Source organism: Cebus imitator, unplaced genomic scaffold (assembly GCF_001604975.1).
Source record: "Cebus imitator isolate Cc_AM_T3 unplaced genomic scaffold, Cebus_imitator-1.0 Scaffold410, whole genome shotgun sequence".
Lineage (NCBI taxonomy): Eukaryota > Metazoa > Chordata > Mammalia > Primates > Cebidae > Cebus > Cebus imitator.
Genome location: NW_016107725.1, coordinates 1,021,432 through 1,035,203, shown reverse-complemented (window position 1 = coordinate 1,035,203; position 13,772 = coordinate 1,021,432). Strand labels below are relative to the sequence as shown.

General features: G+C 50.9%; 1 protein-coding gene across 3 annotated transcripts in view; it reads left to right on the top strand.

Moving 5' to 3' along the window:
* The first annotated feature begins 6 nt into the window (after positions 1-6).
* The window catches only part of FAH (fumarylacetoacetate hydrolase), a 33,556-nt gene continuing 19,790 nt past the window's right edge, over positions 7-13,772 (top strand). For all 3 annotated transcript variants that reach the window (XM_017509196.2, XM_037731591.1, XM_017509197.2), the window contains exons 1-5: positions 7-118; positions 3,743-3,853; positions 5,993-6,114; positions 6,952-7,001; positions 9,218-9,308. In XM_017509196.2, coding sequence (XP_017364685.1) covers positions 38-118; positions 3,743-3,853; positions 5,993-6,114; positions 6,952-7,001; positions 9,218-9,308 — 455 coding nt within the window. In that variant the 5' untranslated portion in view covers positions 7-37. The remainder of the gene's footprint in view (positions 119-3,742; positions 3,854-5,992; positions 6,115-6,951; positions 7,002-9,217; positions 9,309-13,772) is intronic.

Below are 13,772 nucleotides of genomic sequence, written 5' to 3'. Positions count from 1 at the left end.
CCCGCTCTTCGCACGCCAGGGTCGGGTGCTCGCCAGCATGTCCTTCATCCCGGTGGCCGAGGATTCCGACTTCCCCATCCACAACCTGCCCTACGGCGTCTTCTCCACCAGAGGCGACGTGAGCAGAGGGGCTTCGGCGGAGTGCAGTGGGGGGCGGGATGGAGGCGTGGGCCATTTTTCTCCTAAGATCCGTTCCCCGAGCGTGCCTGTGGGCTCGAGTCCCGCCCCGTAACTTTCTAGCTGTGCACGTGATGTAACTTTTCGGCCTCAATGCCGCAGGTTTGCTGAGAATTAAATGCAAAATGAAATGAAGCGTGCCACTCTCCCAGACAGCAGAGCAAGCAGGATTCTGTTACCGGAAGCTGCCGCACACAGGCGTGCTGCCTGCGCCAGGGTGGTTGCCGTGTGTTTCTCTCCCCCAAGAGACCAGGTCAGGGCCGGTGGTTCATCTCGCTGGGTAGCCTCTAACCCTAGAACCCGGGAAATGTTAACCGGTGTGCGTAGCAGCTCAGAGGGGCGTGCGTATTTCCTGGCTTAGAGCTCTGAGATCTAAGATGGCAAGTGTCTCTGCCTTTAGCTAGAATTCTTTCACCTCCTGCCGAGGGACCCCTGGCATTTCTCTACTGATCAGAAGAAACAGGGCAGGGAAACAAACTTTTCTACCAGTCTGACTGGTAGAAAGAAGTATTTGAAAATTGGGGGTATCAGCAAATAGATAATAAGAGGTTCCCTAGGTTGGAAAAGCAGATTCCCTTGGCTTTGTTGATGGTATTTTTGGCTTAGATTTCTGCTCCCAGCTTTAAAGGTAAAGTCCTGATTCAGCTCTGTAAGCCATAGAACCCTAGAAACAGGAAATGCTTGCTAAATCAGGGGCCTGGCAGCTGGCTTCTTCCTGGGAAGTGGGGTCCTTTCCTTCCCCCATGGCTTATCATTGGACGCAACTGGCTTGCCTTTGTGGGCCTGTCTGCGGTGAGTGCCTTGGTCTAGAAGAGTCAGTTTGTGGTTTCACAACTGGCTGGGCTGACCAGATGTTGCAAGGACACAGAAAGTGGACACTCAGTCCCCTGGAGGGCACAATCTAAGGCATGTTAAACCTTAACCTGTGATGGCGAACAACCCTTTCTGGAGACAGAGCCCTCCCTCTGCCCGCCTCAAACACTTTGCCCTCAGCAGATGTGTCCTCCTTCACCTTTCCTGGGAGCACAAATCCATTAGAAACATTTGTGAGAGGCTGGCACACCCCAGTAGGGTGCTCTGACTTGCTTTCTCAGGGGGATCGAATTAATGTCCCTTAGAGTGTGGCTCGGCCCTTTCAGACACCATGTCCTGCTGTTTGAACATCGGAATGTGCAGGGCAGCTGCTACAGATGTCTGGGAGAGAGAGCCCCATCCCGCTGTCATCTCACAGAGCGCTGGCGGGGGAGAGTTGGCCCCTTTGGCATTCCAGCTGAACAAGCCTCATCTGGAGCTTTCTCTGCAGGCACGTGGACATTCCATCGGTGATGGCCGCCTTGCCCGGCAAGAGTAGTTGCCAAGGCAAAACCTCCCTTCCCCCCATGTCAGCAGCCAGCACTTCCTAATTTGAGTGGAACAACAGTGAATCCAGCCATCACTTGTTCATTTTTTTATTCAGCGAATGCTTACGGACCCCAACTCTTATCCAGACCTTGCCTGGGCTGGGAGTTGGGGATCAAAGACACAGAAGACATCTTCCCTCCATTTCTGGTTGCTCATGGACTAGTAAGATGTATAGGGGTGCTCTCTGTGAAGGCAGGGCTGGTGGCCTCTGAGGACGGGATTGTAGTAGTGTGGAGCTGCTTTGCCGAGTGCCTTGTTAAAGTCCCTGGGGTCTGGCCCTGCTGCTGCCTCCTGGCCTCCACTCTCTCCGGCATGGTACCGAGAAGATGCTCTGTAAACGTTTGCGGCATGAATAGTGTCTATCCTGTGTCTGTTCTTGTGGGGAGAGATTCACAGATATTAATTGAATTCTCGCAATAAACCGACTGTGAAGTTATTGTTCCCATTCTACAGATGAGGAAACGGAGGTCCAGAGAGGCAAAACATCATGCTCCAGATCTTACAGCCAGTAGGAGGCAGATATGGGGTTGATCCCCACATCTGTCAGCCTCCCAATCCCATACTTACCCCTGTATGTCAGGCTGAGAGTTGGGTAATGCTTTCCTTTGGACAACTTTATATCAGATATAACCAGCTGTTATAAAACAGGGACAATACACATTCATTCTCTGGAAGTCAGGCACATGGAGTCTCCCTCCTTAGTTTGTTTCCCTGAAGTTGCAGATGGGAAACTGATGCATAGACAGGACCAGGGACTTGTCCACGATGGTAAGATGGTGAACGAGGGAGCAGACTTGGAGCCCGGGAATCCTGGATCCGACCTGCAAGCCCCCTCTAGTTTCGTGCTGAAGAAAATAACTCCCAAGGTTGAAAGTAGAGGGAATCACCCTCTCAGACTTTTCCTGGGTCCTCAGGTCATAGTTTGAAGCACAAGGGCGGTAACTCACTACCCGGTGCTTCTGGGCTCGTTTGCATTTGAGGCAGCAGGCAGCCGCGCTTGTGACCCCATTTTGGAGGTTGCTCGGCGGAGGCGGCTCCTTCTTGCCTTTGGCTGGGTGTGGGGACCAGGGTCAGAGATGTGGCCCAAGGGTCTGTCCTGCACATTCCCTGAGTGGAAAGCCACCTGGATCCGGATGGTTCAGGTCTTTGCCTACTGCAGATTTGCCATTTTCAGGAGGGAAGACTGAGGCCCAGGGAGCTGGCAGTGGGGCTGAGCATGAGTAGCTAAGCTCTCCAGGCAGCCTCCTCTAGGATAGGCTCTGCTGGGACCTCAGATGAGTGTGTCTGTGGTTTACCCTCATCCCAAGAGCTGACATGCATGGAGGAATGGCCATCTTTTCTCAGCCCACCCAAATGAGCAGCCAGTGGACATAAGACCAGCCAATAATCCCACCACTAAGCTCACCAGCACTGAAATGGCCAAGCTGGTCGTTCGGGAAAGCTGGAAGCCTAGCTTAGGACAGAGCCCCAGGAAGCTGAGTCTGAGACATGCCCTCTGGTTCTTTGTTGACCAGCAAAGCTCAGGGTTGTGGGGACAAAGACCAGACCTTACAAATATTTAAGACAACTTTGCTGATGCTGGGATTTTATGGTGCAGAAAGGAACTTCCCCTGGAGGTTCTGAGCAGTCTGGCTTCCTGCAGCTCCCTTACAACCTGACCTCTCCTCCATTTGAGCCACAACAGAGCTGATTAATCCAAGCCGCCTGGCCCTCAGCACTGTGTGCTGGGCACTCACTCTTCACTGCATAGCCAAATTACCCTGAGCCAAGGCCTAGGTTAAACCTGGAAAATAATCCAACCTCCTGGTGAGGTGGTGAGCTCCTCATCACCAGAGGCATTTATATAATGCCTGGGGAACTTTACAGGGGACTTTGCCCAGGTAAGTGGCTGGGACCAGACTGGCTGCTCTTCCTCAAGTCCAAGGGATATTTGATTTATTTCCCATTCAGGGAACACAGATTCTTTTTCCTTTTAGTCCTGGCAGCAGAGATGGCACAAGGGAGCTGGGGCAGGATGCTGAGGATGTGGTTCGTCAGTCCACTGTGCATACAGGGCCATCTAAAGGGGGACCCCTGGGGTCATCAGTAGACAGGCTTTCGGAGTAAATGAGCCAAGCCCAGCCAGGGGCTTTTTCTGGTGCTGACTATGTCCTCATCCTCCCAGCTAAGACCGAGGATAGGCGTGGCTATTGGCGAGCAGATCCTGGACCTCAGCGTCATCAAGCATCTCTTCACTGGACCTGTCCTCTCCAAACACCAGGATGTCTTCAGTGAGGTAAGACATTGTGAAACGGGCCAGGCGCGGTGACTCACACCTGTACTCCCAGCACTTTGGAGGCCGAGGTGGGTCAGGAGTTCGAGACCAGCCTGACCAATATTGTGAAACCCCGTCTCTACTAAAAATATAAAAGTTAGCCAGGCATGGTGGCGGGTGCCTGTAATCTCAGCTACTCAGGAGGCTGAGTCAGGAGAATCACTTGAACCTGGGAGGCGGAAGTTGCAGGGAGCTGAGATATCATGCCATTGTACTCCAGCCTGGGTGACACAGCGAGACTGCATCTCATAAAAAATAAACAAATAAATAAAACAGCTTGTTCCTGACCTCAGTTGCACTTACTGTGGATGCCAACAAGAAAATGCTCCTTGTGTTCCATTTCCAACAGAGGTCATGCCATTGGAGGTCTTAGAGATTATACTTGGATAAGGCTAAGGTTGTTTTGAGACAGACGAGCTAGCAGGAGGTGGCCTTGGGACAACTCAGGGCGGCTTCTCACCTCTGGGCGAGTTCCTAGGTGAAAAAATTATTGGAGTCTGCAGTTCTGGATCGTTCCTACTTGTCTCTGAGATGAAGCTCTTCAGGAGCTCTCGTTACTTTCCTTGCCAAGCTGTTTGAGCCTCTGCCTGTCCAAGGCCTGTGAGGGCCCCCGAGGGAGGGAGCTACGAACCCTGGTCTCCAGTTCTGCAGAAGCAGCCAGGGAGGAGTCAGCCCTGAAGGACATGTTCACAAGGGATGGGCACGAATTCGCTTCCCTGTAAATGGTCCGCTACTTTGACAGAGCGTCTTCTCATTGCATGGGTCAGGAAGGAGGGTGGGATTTATGGGTACCTCTGGTGTCCCAGGAGCTTCATACACATTCTCTCCTTCAATCCTCCCAACCACCCTCTGGCATAGGAATTGGAATTCCTATGGAGACCTGAGCCTCCAGATGGGGACCTGAACTTCTGGAATGAGACACGGTTTCCCCAAACTGCACAGCTAGAAGTTTCAGAGCTGAGGCTGGAACTCTGACTCTTAGAACCTACAAGGGCTTTTTCTGCTATGCCTCACTGGCTGCAAAGCCTCTTCTTTTTTTAAATTAAAAAACCTCTTATACTCAGCTGGTCATCATCAGCGTCATCTGTGCCCTTGTCTAGTTTCTAAACTAGGAGAGAGTTCCTTTATGGTGACAAGCATCTCAGGTGCATGTCACCATGGCTAAGTTTTGCATTTTTAGTGGAAGTACGGTTTTGCCATGCTGCCCAGGCTGGTCTCAAACTCCTGAGCTCAAGTGACCTGTTGGTCTCAGTCTCCCAAAGTGCTGGGATTAAAGGCATGAGCCACCACATCCAGCCTGTTAAAAAAAAAATTTACAGAGGCTGGGCATGGTGGTTCCCACCTGTAACCCCAGCACTTTGGGAGGCCGAGGCAGGCGGATCACTTGAGGTCAGGAGTTCGAGACCAGTCTGGCCAACATGGTAAAACCCCCTCTGTATTAAAAATACAAAAATTAGCTGGGTGTGGTGGTGCACGCCTGTAATCCCAGCTACTTGGGAGGCTGAGGCAGTAGAATTGCTTGAACCCAGGAAGCAGAGGTTGCAGTGAGCTGAGATCACATCAGTGTACTCCAGCCTGGATGACAGAGTGGGAAACATTTTTTTAATAGAGATGAAGTCTTACTATGTTACCCAGGCTGGTCTTGAACTCCTGGGCTCAAGTGATCCTCCACTTCGGCCGCCCATTGTGCTGGGATTCCAGACGTGAGCCATCACACCTGGCCCCAAACCTCTTCTTAACTGATGTGAAATGACTTAGTTTGAACTGGATCACTCTGCAGGCGAGAGTGCGCTTCTCTTGGAAGGACATGGTCACCTTCCACTGTGGGCGGGGCCAAGCTTAGCACGGTTGCTGTGCCCGGTAGCAGCTCTCGGGCTTGGACAGTTGGTGCAGGTGCATGAGGGCATGAGGCAACATCAAGAGAGTGTATGCTTTTCTCCAGCTTGATGGACAGACGACAAAACTAAGAGCAGAGGTGCTGAGAGTGTGAGTCAACGGGAGAGACGGGGCGGGGGCTGGCCGGCTCCGGGCCTCCCATTGGCAGGAGGGATCCTTTCCAAGCTTTCCTGTGCGTGATCCTTCTCCCTGTTTTGGTCTTAGCCTACGCTCAACAGCTTCATGGGCCTGGGGCAGGCTGCCTGGAAGGAGGCGAGAGTGTTCTTGCAGAACTTGCTGTCTGTGAGCCAAGCCAGGCTCAGAGATGACACGGAACTTCGGAAGCGGTGAGAAGCATATGGTCATTGGCGGGGAGGAGGGGCTGCAGCAGGGGAGATGAGGACTGTGCGCTGATCAGTGCCATTCTGCGTCATGGCTTGGCAACCTTGGTGTGGCCAAGTCAGACCGGCCCCATCCAGCCCCTGCCTGGGCCAGATATCGATAGGAGGGCGCAGGGAGCACTCGGACTGCCCCTGCCTGGGCTGGATATCGATGGGAGGGCGCAGAAAGCACTCGGATTGCCCCTGCCTGGGCCAGATATCGATGGGAGGGTGCAGGGAGCACTCGGATTGCCCCTGCCTGGGCTAGATATCGATGGGAGGGCGCAGGGAGCACTCGGATTGCCCCTGCCTGGGCTAGATATCGATGGGAGGGCGCAGAAAGCACTCGGATTGCCCCTGCCTGGGCCAGATATCGATGGGAGGGTGCAGGGAGCACTCGGATTGCCCCTGCCTGGGCTAGATATCGATGGGAGGGCGCAGGGAGCACTCGGATTGCCTGGGTGCCTGGGCTGGAGCTGCCCAAGCTAGGCCAGGCCGGCCCGCTGGCCCTCTCTGTTACTCAGCCAGCCATCATCAGTGTCCTCTGCGCCCTCATCTGGTTTCTACAGTAGGAAAGAGTTCCCACTTGTCTAGTCCCATTTGTTAGGGTAGAATATAGAAACGGCTTCAGTGGGCGGATGCCCTCTCAGCTGTGAAAGGCTCAGCGTAGCTCTGGCCCTAGGCCAGCCTGGAGGTGCCCACTGGAGATTGCTGATCATCTTGGGGATGGTCAGCACTGAGCCTGTGGGTGGGACCGCGCTTTGCCGCCTGCTTGACTTCGAAGCCCCTGGTTCTGTGTTTCAGTGCATTCGTCTCCCAGGCGTCTGCCACGATGCACCTTCCAGCCGCCATAGGTGAGTGCAGTCTCTTCAGCAAGATGAGAACGGAGCAGCTTTGTGGGCCAAGAGGGCTGGCCAGGTGCTTTGGTGCTGCCTCTGGGTGGAGGTCCCTCCTGGGGGAGGAGATGGAGGAGGGGCCCTGGGGCTGCTACTGCCTCCTGTCACTGACCTTTCTCAGCACTCAGGCCGGATCTTGCCGCAGGTGGTGAGTTGCAGGCTGCTCAAGTTCATGACTAGCTACAAGGCTCCCTGCACAGCAAACTGCTCTCCTTCCCCTCAAAGGCTATGGGACAAGTTCTCCGAGCTCAGTCTGTGAGTCAGCAGTTTTGAGGAAAGAGGCCAGAGGGCTGTGAAGGGCCGGCCCCGTTTTGAGCACGTGGCAGGATGTCTGGCTGGAGCGTCATTCAGGAAGTTGGAGCTGTTGAAACTCAGCCTGAAGCAGAGAGAGACCGGCTCAGCCCAAAGCACAGCCCTCCTCCTTGTGCACACGCCTCCTCTGCTGGGTCACCTGGGCACCTGTGAGCTGAGGAAGGGGCTGACCCTCCCCTGGGGTACACTGCCTCTCTGGGAGAGTCCTCTGCTGCTTGGCTGCTTCAGCTAAATTGGCTGGAGGATGGGGTTAGGGACAGGAGCCCAGTCACCTGCCTCCTCCCAGCCCCTCTCACTCCCCCATCTCATGCGTTCATGGGACTGTGCTATTTTTTGGCAAACCATCTGCTGCACAAAACAGATGTCTTTCAGAGATTCCTCATCATGTCTGGTTGACCGATGGTGCCTTTCTATTTTTTTTTTTTGTGATGGATTTATTCTTTTGAAAAATCTCTCTGCTATTACTTCTGCGCATTGGGATGAAAGATGGGAAACGGCAGCGAAGGCTTCACCTGCCCCATGGATTTTTTTTTCTCTCTGCATCCTTCACCAGGACGATTGCTAGTCTAGGCTGTTGATATTGGTGAATACCCAGCTGTTTTTTTGTTTTGTTTTGTTTTGTTTAGATGGGGTTTCACCATGATGGCCAGGCTGGTCTTGAAGTCCTGACCTCAGGTGATCCACCCACCTTGGCCTCCCAAAGTGCTAGGATTACAGGCGTGAGCCACCGCGCCCAGCCCTGTTTTTTGTTTTTTTGAGAAGAGATTTAGGAAGATAAAACAGGCAGACTGTCCCAGCTGGTTTCTCTTGCAGATATTTTTTTTTTTTTTTTTTTTTTTTTTTTTGAGACGGAGTTTCGCTCTTGTTACCCAGGCTGGAGTGCAATGGCGCGATCTCGGCTCACTGCAACCTCCGCCTCCTGGGTTCAGGCAATTCTCCTGCCTCAGCCTCCTGAGTAGCTGGGATTACAGGCACGCGCCACCATGCCCAGCTAATTTTTTGTATTTTTAGTAGAGACGGGGTTTCACCATGTTGACCAGGATGGTCTCGATCTCTTGACCTCGTGATCCACCCGCCTTGGCCTCCCAAAGTGCTGGGATTACAGGCTTGAGCCACTGCGCCCGGCCATCTCTTGCAGATTTTTAATTCTCCAAATGGTAGATGATGCCTACAGCTTGCTGGCCACCCGGTTCAGTTCATCATAATCCACAGGCACTGATTAGCATCTGCAGCCTGCAAGTCCTTGTCCTTGGTACTGGGGCAGAGTCTAAGAAATGAGGACTGGGCTGGGGCTGTCCTGGAAGAGCCACAGGCCAGCAGAGGTGTGCACACATGTAACCTGAGCACCCGTGTGAAGCGAAGCCTGCCCCAGAAGGATTCAGGGAGGGGATTTGGAGGGGGCAGAGATCCTGCTAGAGAGAGCAGGGAGGGCTTCAGGGAGGAGGGGCCCTCAAAGAATTGCCAGGATTTGAATACACAGGGACAAGGGAGAAGTCGGTCAGCACAGGCATGGTGAGGGAGCCTGTGGGGACTTGGGAATGGCAGTTGTGTGGGGTAAAAGTCGGGAGCCTGAGAAGGGGGGTGGAGTCAGCCACTTGGTGTTCACATTCCACTGTCAGTTTCAGAAAGTTTAGACTCCTGACTTCTTGTTTCCCAGTTGAGGGCTCTAAAAACAAATCTTCGGTGAAGATATTGTATGTTGCATTTGGTGCTGTCACTGCTGAGTAGTGGATGCAGGCTGGGCTCCGGGATGTGTAAACACTATTGTGTGCACACTCATGGCTCCTGTGCTTGGAAGAGTCCGTTCTCCTTCCTGAGGCATCTGGGTTGCTGATGGGATCTCTTGGGTCTTTGCTCTGCAGGAGACTACACAGACTTCTATTCCTCACGGCAGCACGCTACCAACATCGGAGTCATGTTCAGAGGCAAGGAGAATGCATTGATGCCAAACTGGTATGTCCCCAGGCAGATGTTTGCATAAGTTCAAAGTCTGCCTTTTCTTTTCTACCAGCATGTTTATCTCAGGAGCTGCCAAGTTCTTCTTAAAGTAAACAGGGGAGGAAAAGCAGTTATAATGTTGCAACCTCTGGAAGCCTCGGCCTCGGCTTCTGGTCTCCTGCTCAGCTTGGCTCCGTACCTGCTGTGTGGTCGAAGGCCAAGTCCCTTAAGCTCCTTTGGACAGCAGGGGTTGGAATTGGATTCCCTGAATCACTATGCTGCTTCTGGAGTCTTTCATTTATAAGCTGTGTATATTGTACTGTGGGCAAGTCTTAGACTCTGGCATGTTCCAGACTTACATTTTCTGAGGAATGAGAATCCTCAATGTGCTCAGTGCTGCAAAATCCTCAACATGTGATCCATTTCGTTCATCTGTTCGATCCTCCTAGTAGTTCTGTGATGTCACAAGGCCATGATTGTAAGCCCCATTTTACAGACGGGGAAATGGGCTCAGAGAAGGATCAGCTTTCCTGAGCACGACAGGACCAAAGCCTGTCTCCCAGCCCCCAGATCCGGCTGTTGACCAAGCTGAGGTTGCAGAGCCGGGCTCCTTGCCCTTTGTTCCGTGTTGTGCCCTGAATGTGACGGTTCCTTGGAACTGAAGAGGGCCTGGACACAGAGGAGGGCATACGCCCCAGGCCCGGTGCCGCCAGCCACACACAGGAGCTGGGGCAGGGACAGGGCTTTACTCTCTCTCGAGTGTTTCCAGGAGGCTATGCCATGACAGGAAGGGCCTGTTAGAGCCAAGATGAAGCAGAAGGAAAGGGAGAGAGAGAGTTCCAAGCCAGAGATACTGAGAAACAATGCCAAGGTTGCAGAACAAGGTGAATCTGAGACCAGAGCCCAGGCTCCAGGTTCCAGGCTTCCACGTGAGACAGGCAAATATTAGAGACTCTTGCCCTGTACACGTTTCAGGCTGTAATTTCCCCAGCCAGCTTCAACCTGTTTATCTGTGTGTCCTTGGTGGTGATGACCCGGTGGACTGCCCAGCCCCAGAAGAGATGGCTGTCATCCGTGTGCCACCATCCCAGCAGCCAGTGGGCAGGGGCACCAGGAAGTGAGAGGAGAGCTGGGACCTGGGAAATGAGCGTTGACTGTCTGAAACCGAGTGTGGGGTCCGCAGCCATCCCTGCCCCCGGTCCTTCTGCAGAATAAGAGCAAACAGGCCTTCTCTAGCCATGTTTCATGCAAGATGGCCTGCAGCTGTGACTTTTTACCTCCTTTGATAAAGGTTATGTAGCCTTTAGTATAAAGGTAACATACGTTTATTGGAATTAACCCAAACACTACAGAAAATGTGTAAAGTAAAGCATTTACAATTTAAAATGTGTCTACATTTGACCGGCAATGCTTACTTTCCTGCATGAATCCTACAGAAATAAAAGCACCAGTGGGTTCTGTCCAAGAGCAAGCATGTTAATTAACAGAGTTTCTAGTGGCCCAGAGCTGGCAGTCATCAGAATGCTTATTGGTGGAGGAATGGTTGAAAAATTGGTCTCTTCACAATATGAAATGTTTTGTAGCTACTGAAAGATTTAAATCAAGCGAGATGTGCACTGATCTATGTTAAGTGAAACAGGTAAGCTATAGGCCGTTATGTAAAGTGTGTCTCACTTTTGTGAAAGGACAAGGAATATATATGCACATACACACTGTATTAGTTTTCTGTTGCTGCTGTAACAAATTACCACAGACGTGGTGGCTTAAAACACAAATATATTCTCTTCTAGTTCTGGAGGCCGGAAGTCTGAAGTCAGTCTCACTGGCCAAAGTCAAGGTGTCCACAGGGCTGTTTCCTTCTGGAGGTTCTAGGAGAGAACCCATTTCCTTGGCTTTTCAGCTTTAGAGGTTGCCTATATCCCTTGGCTTTTGGCCCCTTCCTCACATCACTCCAACCACTTGCTTCCACTGTTAACTTCCTGCTTCCTCTGTTAATCTCCCGCTTCCTCCTTTGACCTTGCCTCTGACTTATGAGGACCCTTGTGATGACATTTAGGGCTCACCCAAATAACCAGGGACAGCATCCCTATCTCAAGATTCCTAACTTAATCCCATCTGCAAAACCCTTTTTGGCATGTAATAATATCCACAGGGTCCAGGGATTAGGATCTGGATCTCTTTTGGAGGGCCATTTTTCAGCTTAACACACACTCACACACACAGGCACACGCTTATACATACATTATTTCCATAGGCTGATCTGAGCATAGAGAAAATTAGACTCCAGATGAACATTGCTTTCCTCAGGGGAGTGGCTGGATGGGGAGAGAGTACTAACTCCTTTTTTCATCTGAATTGTTTAAATTATTACATGCCGTGTCATTGCATGCAATTGAATTTTATAATTTAATCCAGTAAGGGAACCAAAGTGGGTAAAAAAGGGAGCTCTTCCTCAGCCACTCGCCAGAGGCAACAACTTTGAGCAAGCCGGATGTGCCGCCGCCTGTACGTTGCTCAGGATACACGTGCCTGCCCACATGTATGCGCACGTGGATGTGATTTTATTTCCGTAGTTAATGAAACGAGACTATGCTGAAATGTGCTTTCTCACTTCATCATTGACATCACTGACATATCACCATGTAAATAAGTTTAAGTCTGCCTCAGTCTTCTACAAAATAAATTTTTGGGGGTAGGTACTACAAGCCAAATACACAGCAAAATAGCATTTTTATAAAAAGATACAAAAATATGGCTGGGCGCGGTGGCTCACGCCTGTAATCCCCACACTTTGGGAGGCTGAGGTGGGCAGATCATGAGGTCAAGAGATCGAGACCATCCTGGCCAACATGGTAAAACCCCATCCCTACTAAAAATACAAAAAATAGCCGGTCATGGTGGCACATGCCTGTGGTCCCAGCTACTTGGGAGGCTGAGGCAGAAGAATCGCTTGAACCCAGGAGGCGGAGGTTGCAAAGAGCTGAGATTGCGCCACTGCACTCCAGCCTGGCGACAGAGCAGGACTCCGTCTCAAAAAAAAAAAAAAAAACCACAACACAAAAAAAAAAAAAAAAAAAAAAAAACAGCAACCCAAAAAAAAAAAAAAAAAAAAAAAAACCACAACACAAAAATATGGTACAGTAATAAAAGTATATAGAAATATAGGGAATTGAGGACCATGCGGGTTTCCTCGAGGGTGAGGGGCAGGAAAGGAAGGAAGGAGAGTGAGACAGGGAGCGGTCCCAAGGATGCGTTGCGCTGCATTAGCCAAGTGTTACTTCTTTAGCTCCTTGGCGGCACTTGTGTTATTACATGTTTTTGTATGTCATAAATATTGCAAGATAATTTATCAAACATTAAAAGAAATTAAAAGCAAGAAAAAGAGTTAATATATATACATGGTTGAGAATTCAAAAGCTACTTAAGGGTAAACAGTGGGAAAAAACAGAATTCAGCCACCTGTGGGCCACCATGCAGTTCCCTTCTCCAGAGGCAAAACCGTTTGGTAATCGGTGACATATACATATTTTCTTTTTCTTCTTCTTTTTCTTTTTCTGAGACAGAGTCTCACTCGGTCACTCCGGCTGGAGTGCAGTGACATGATGTTTGTTCTCTGCAGCCTTGACCTCCCAGGTTGAAGCCATCCTCCTGCCTCAGCCCCCTGAGTAGCTGGGACTAAAGGCATGTGCCACCACGCCTGGCTAATTTTTGTATTTTTTGTAGAGATGGGGTTTTGCCCTGTTGACCGGGGCTGATCTCAAACTCGTGGACGCAAAAGCGATCCGCCTGCCTTGGCCCCCCAGATTGCTGGGAGTACAGGTGGGAGCCACCGTGCCTGGCCTTCTTATATATGTTTTCACAGGTGTTTTTACATACTCTGCCAGTTTAATCTATGCAGTCATTTCTCTATTATTAGTTTAAAAGAGTGTTTTATAAGTCATAGAAATTAACCCTCTGTTGCAACGCCTTGCAGATATTTCCCCACAGTTTATCATCTTTTTTCGTTGCCAGTCTTTCTAGATACAGAGTTTTGCATTTTTATAAAGTCAAACATGTCAATCATTTTCCTTATGGCATTTACTTTTAGTCAATGTTGAGAAAGGCTTTTTCCACCCCAAGAATTTGGAAGTTTTTTGTGGGTTTTTTTTCTAGTGCTTGTACCAGCCTTTCTTTGTACATTTACATCTTGAATCCATCTGGATTTCCTTTCACGTGTGAGGTGTGGTGTGGGTCTGTATCCATTTCCTGGGGCTGCTAGAAGAAAACGCCACAACAACAGGAATTTATCCCTTCAGTTCTGGAGGCCATAAATGTGCAATCAGGGTGTCACCAGGGGCGTCTCTCCCTGAAGCTTCTAGATGACCGTCCCTGTCCTTGTTGGTTCCAGCTTCCGGGGGCTGCAGGCATGCCTTGTGGCTGCGTCACTTCAGCCTCTGCCTCTCCTCCATGTTCACGTGGCCTCTTCCTTCTCCTATGTCT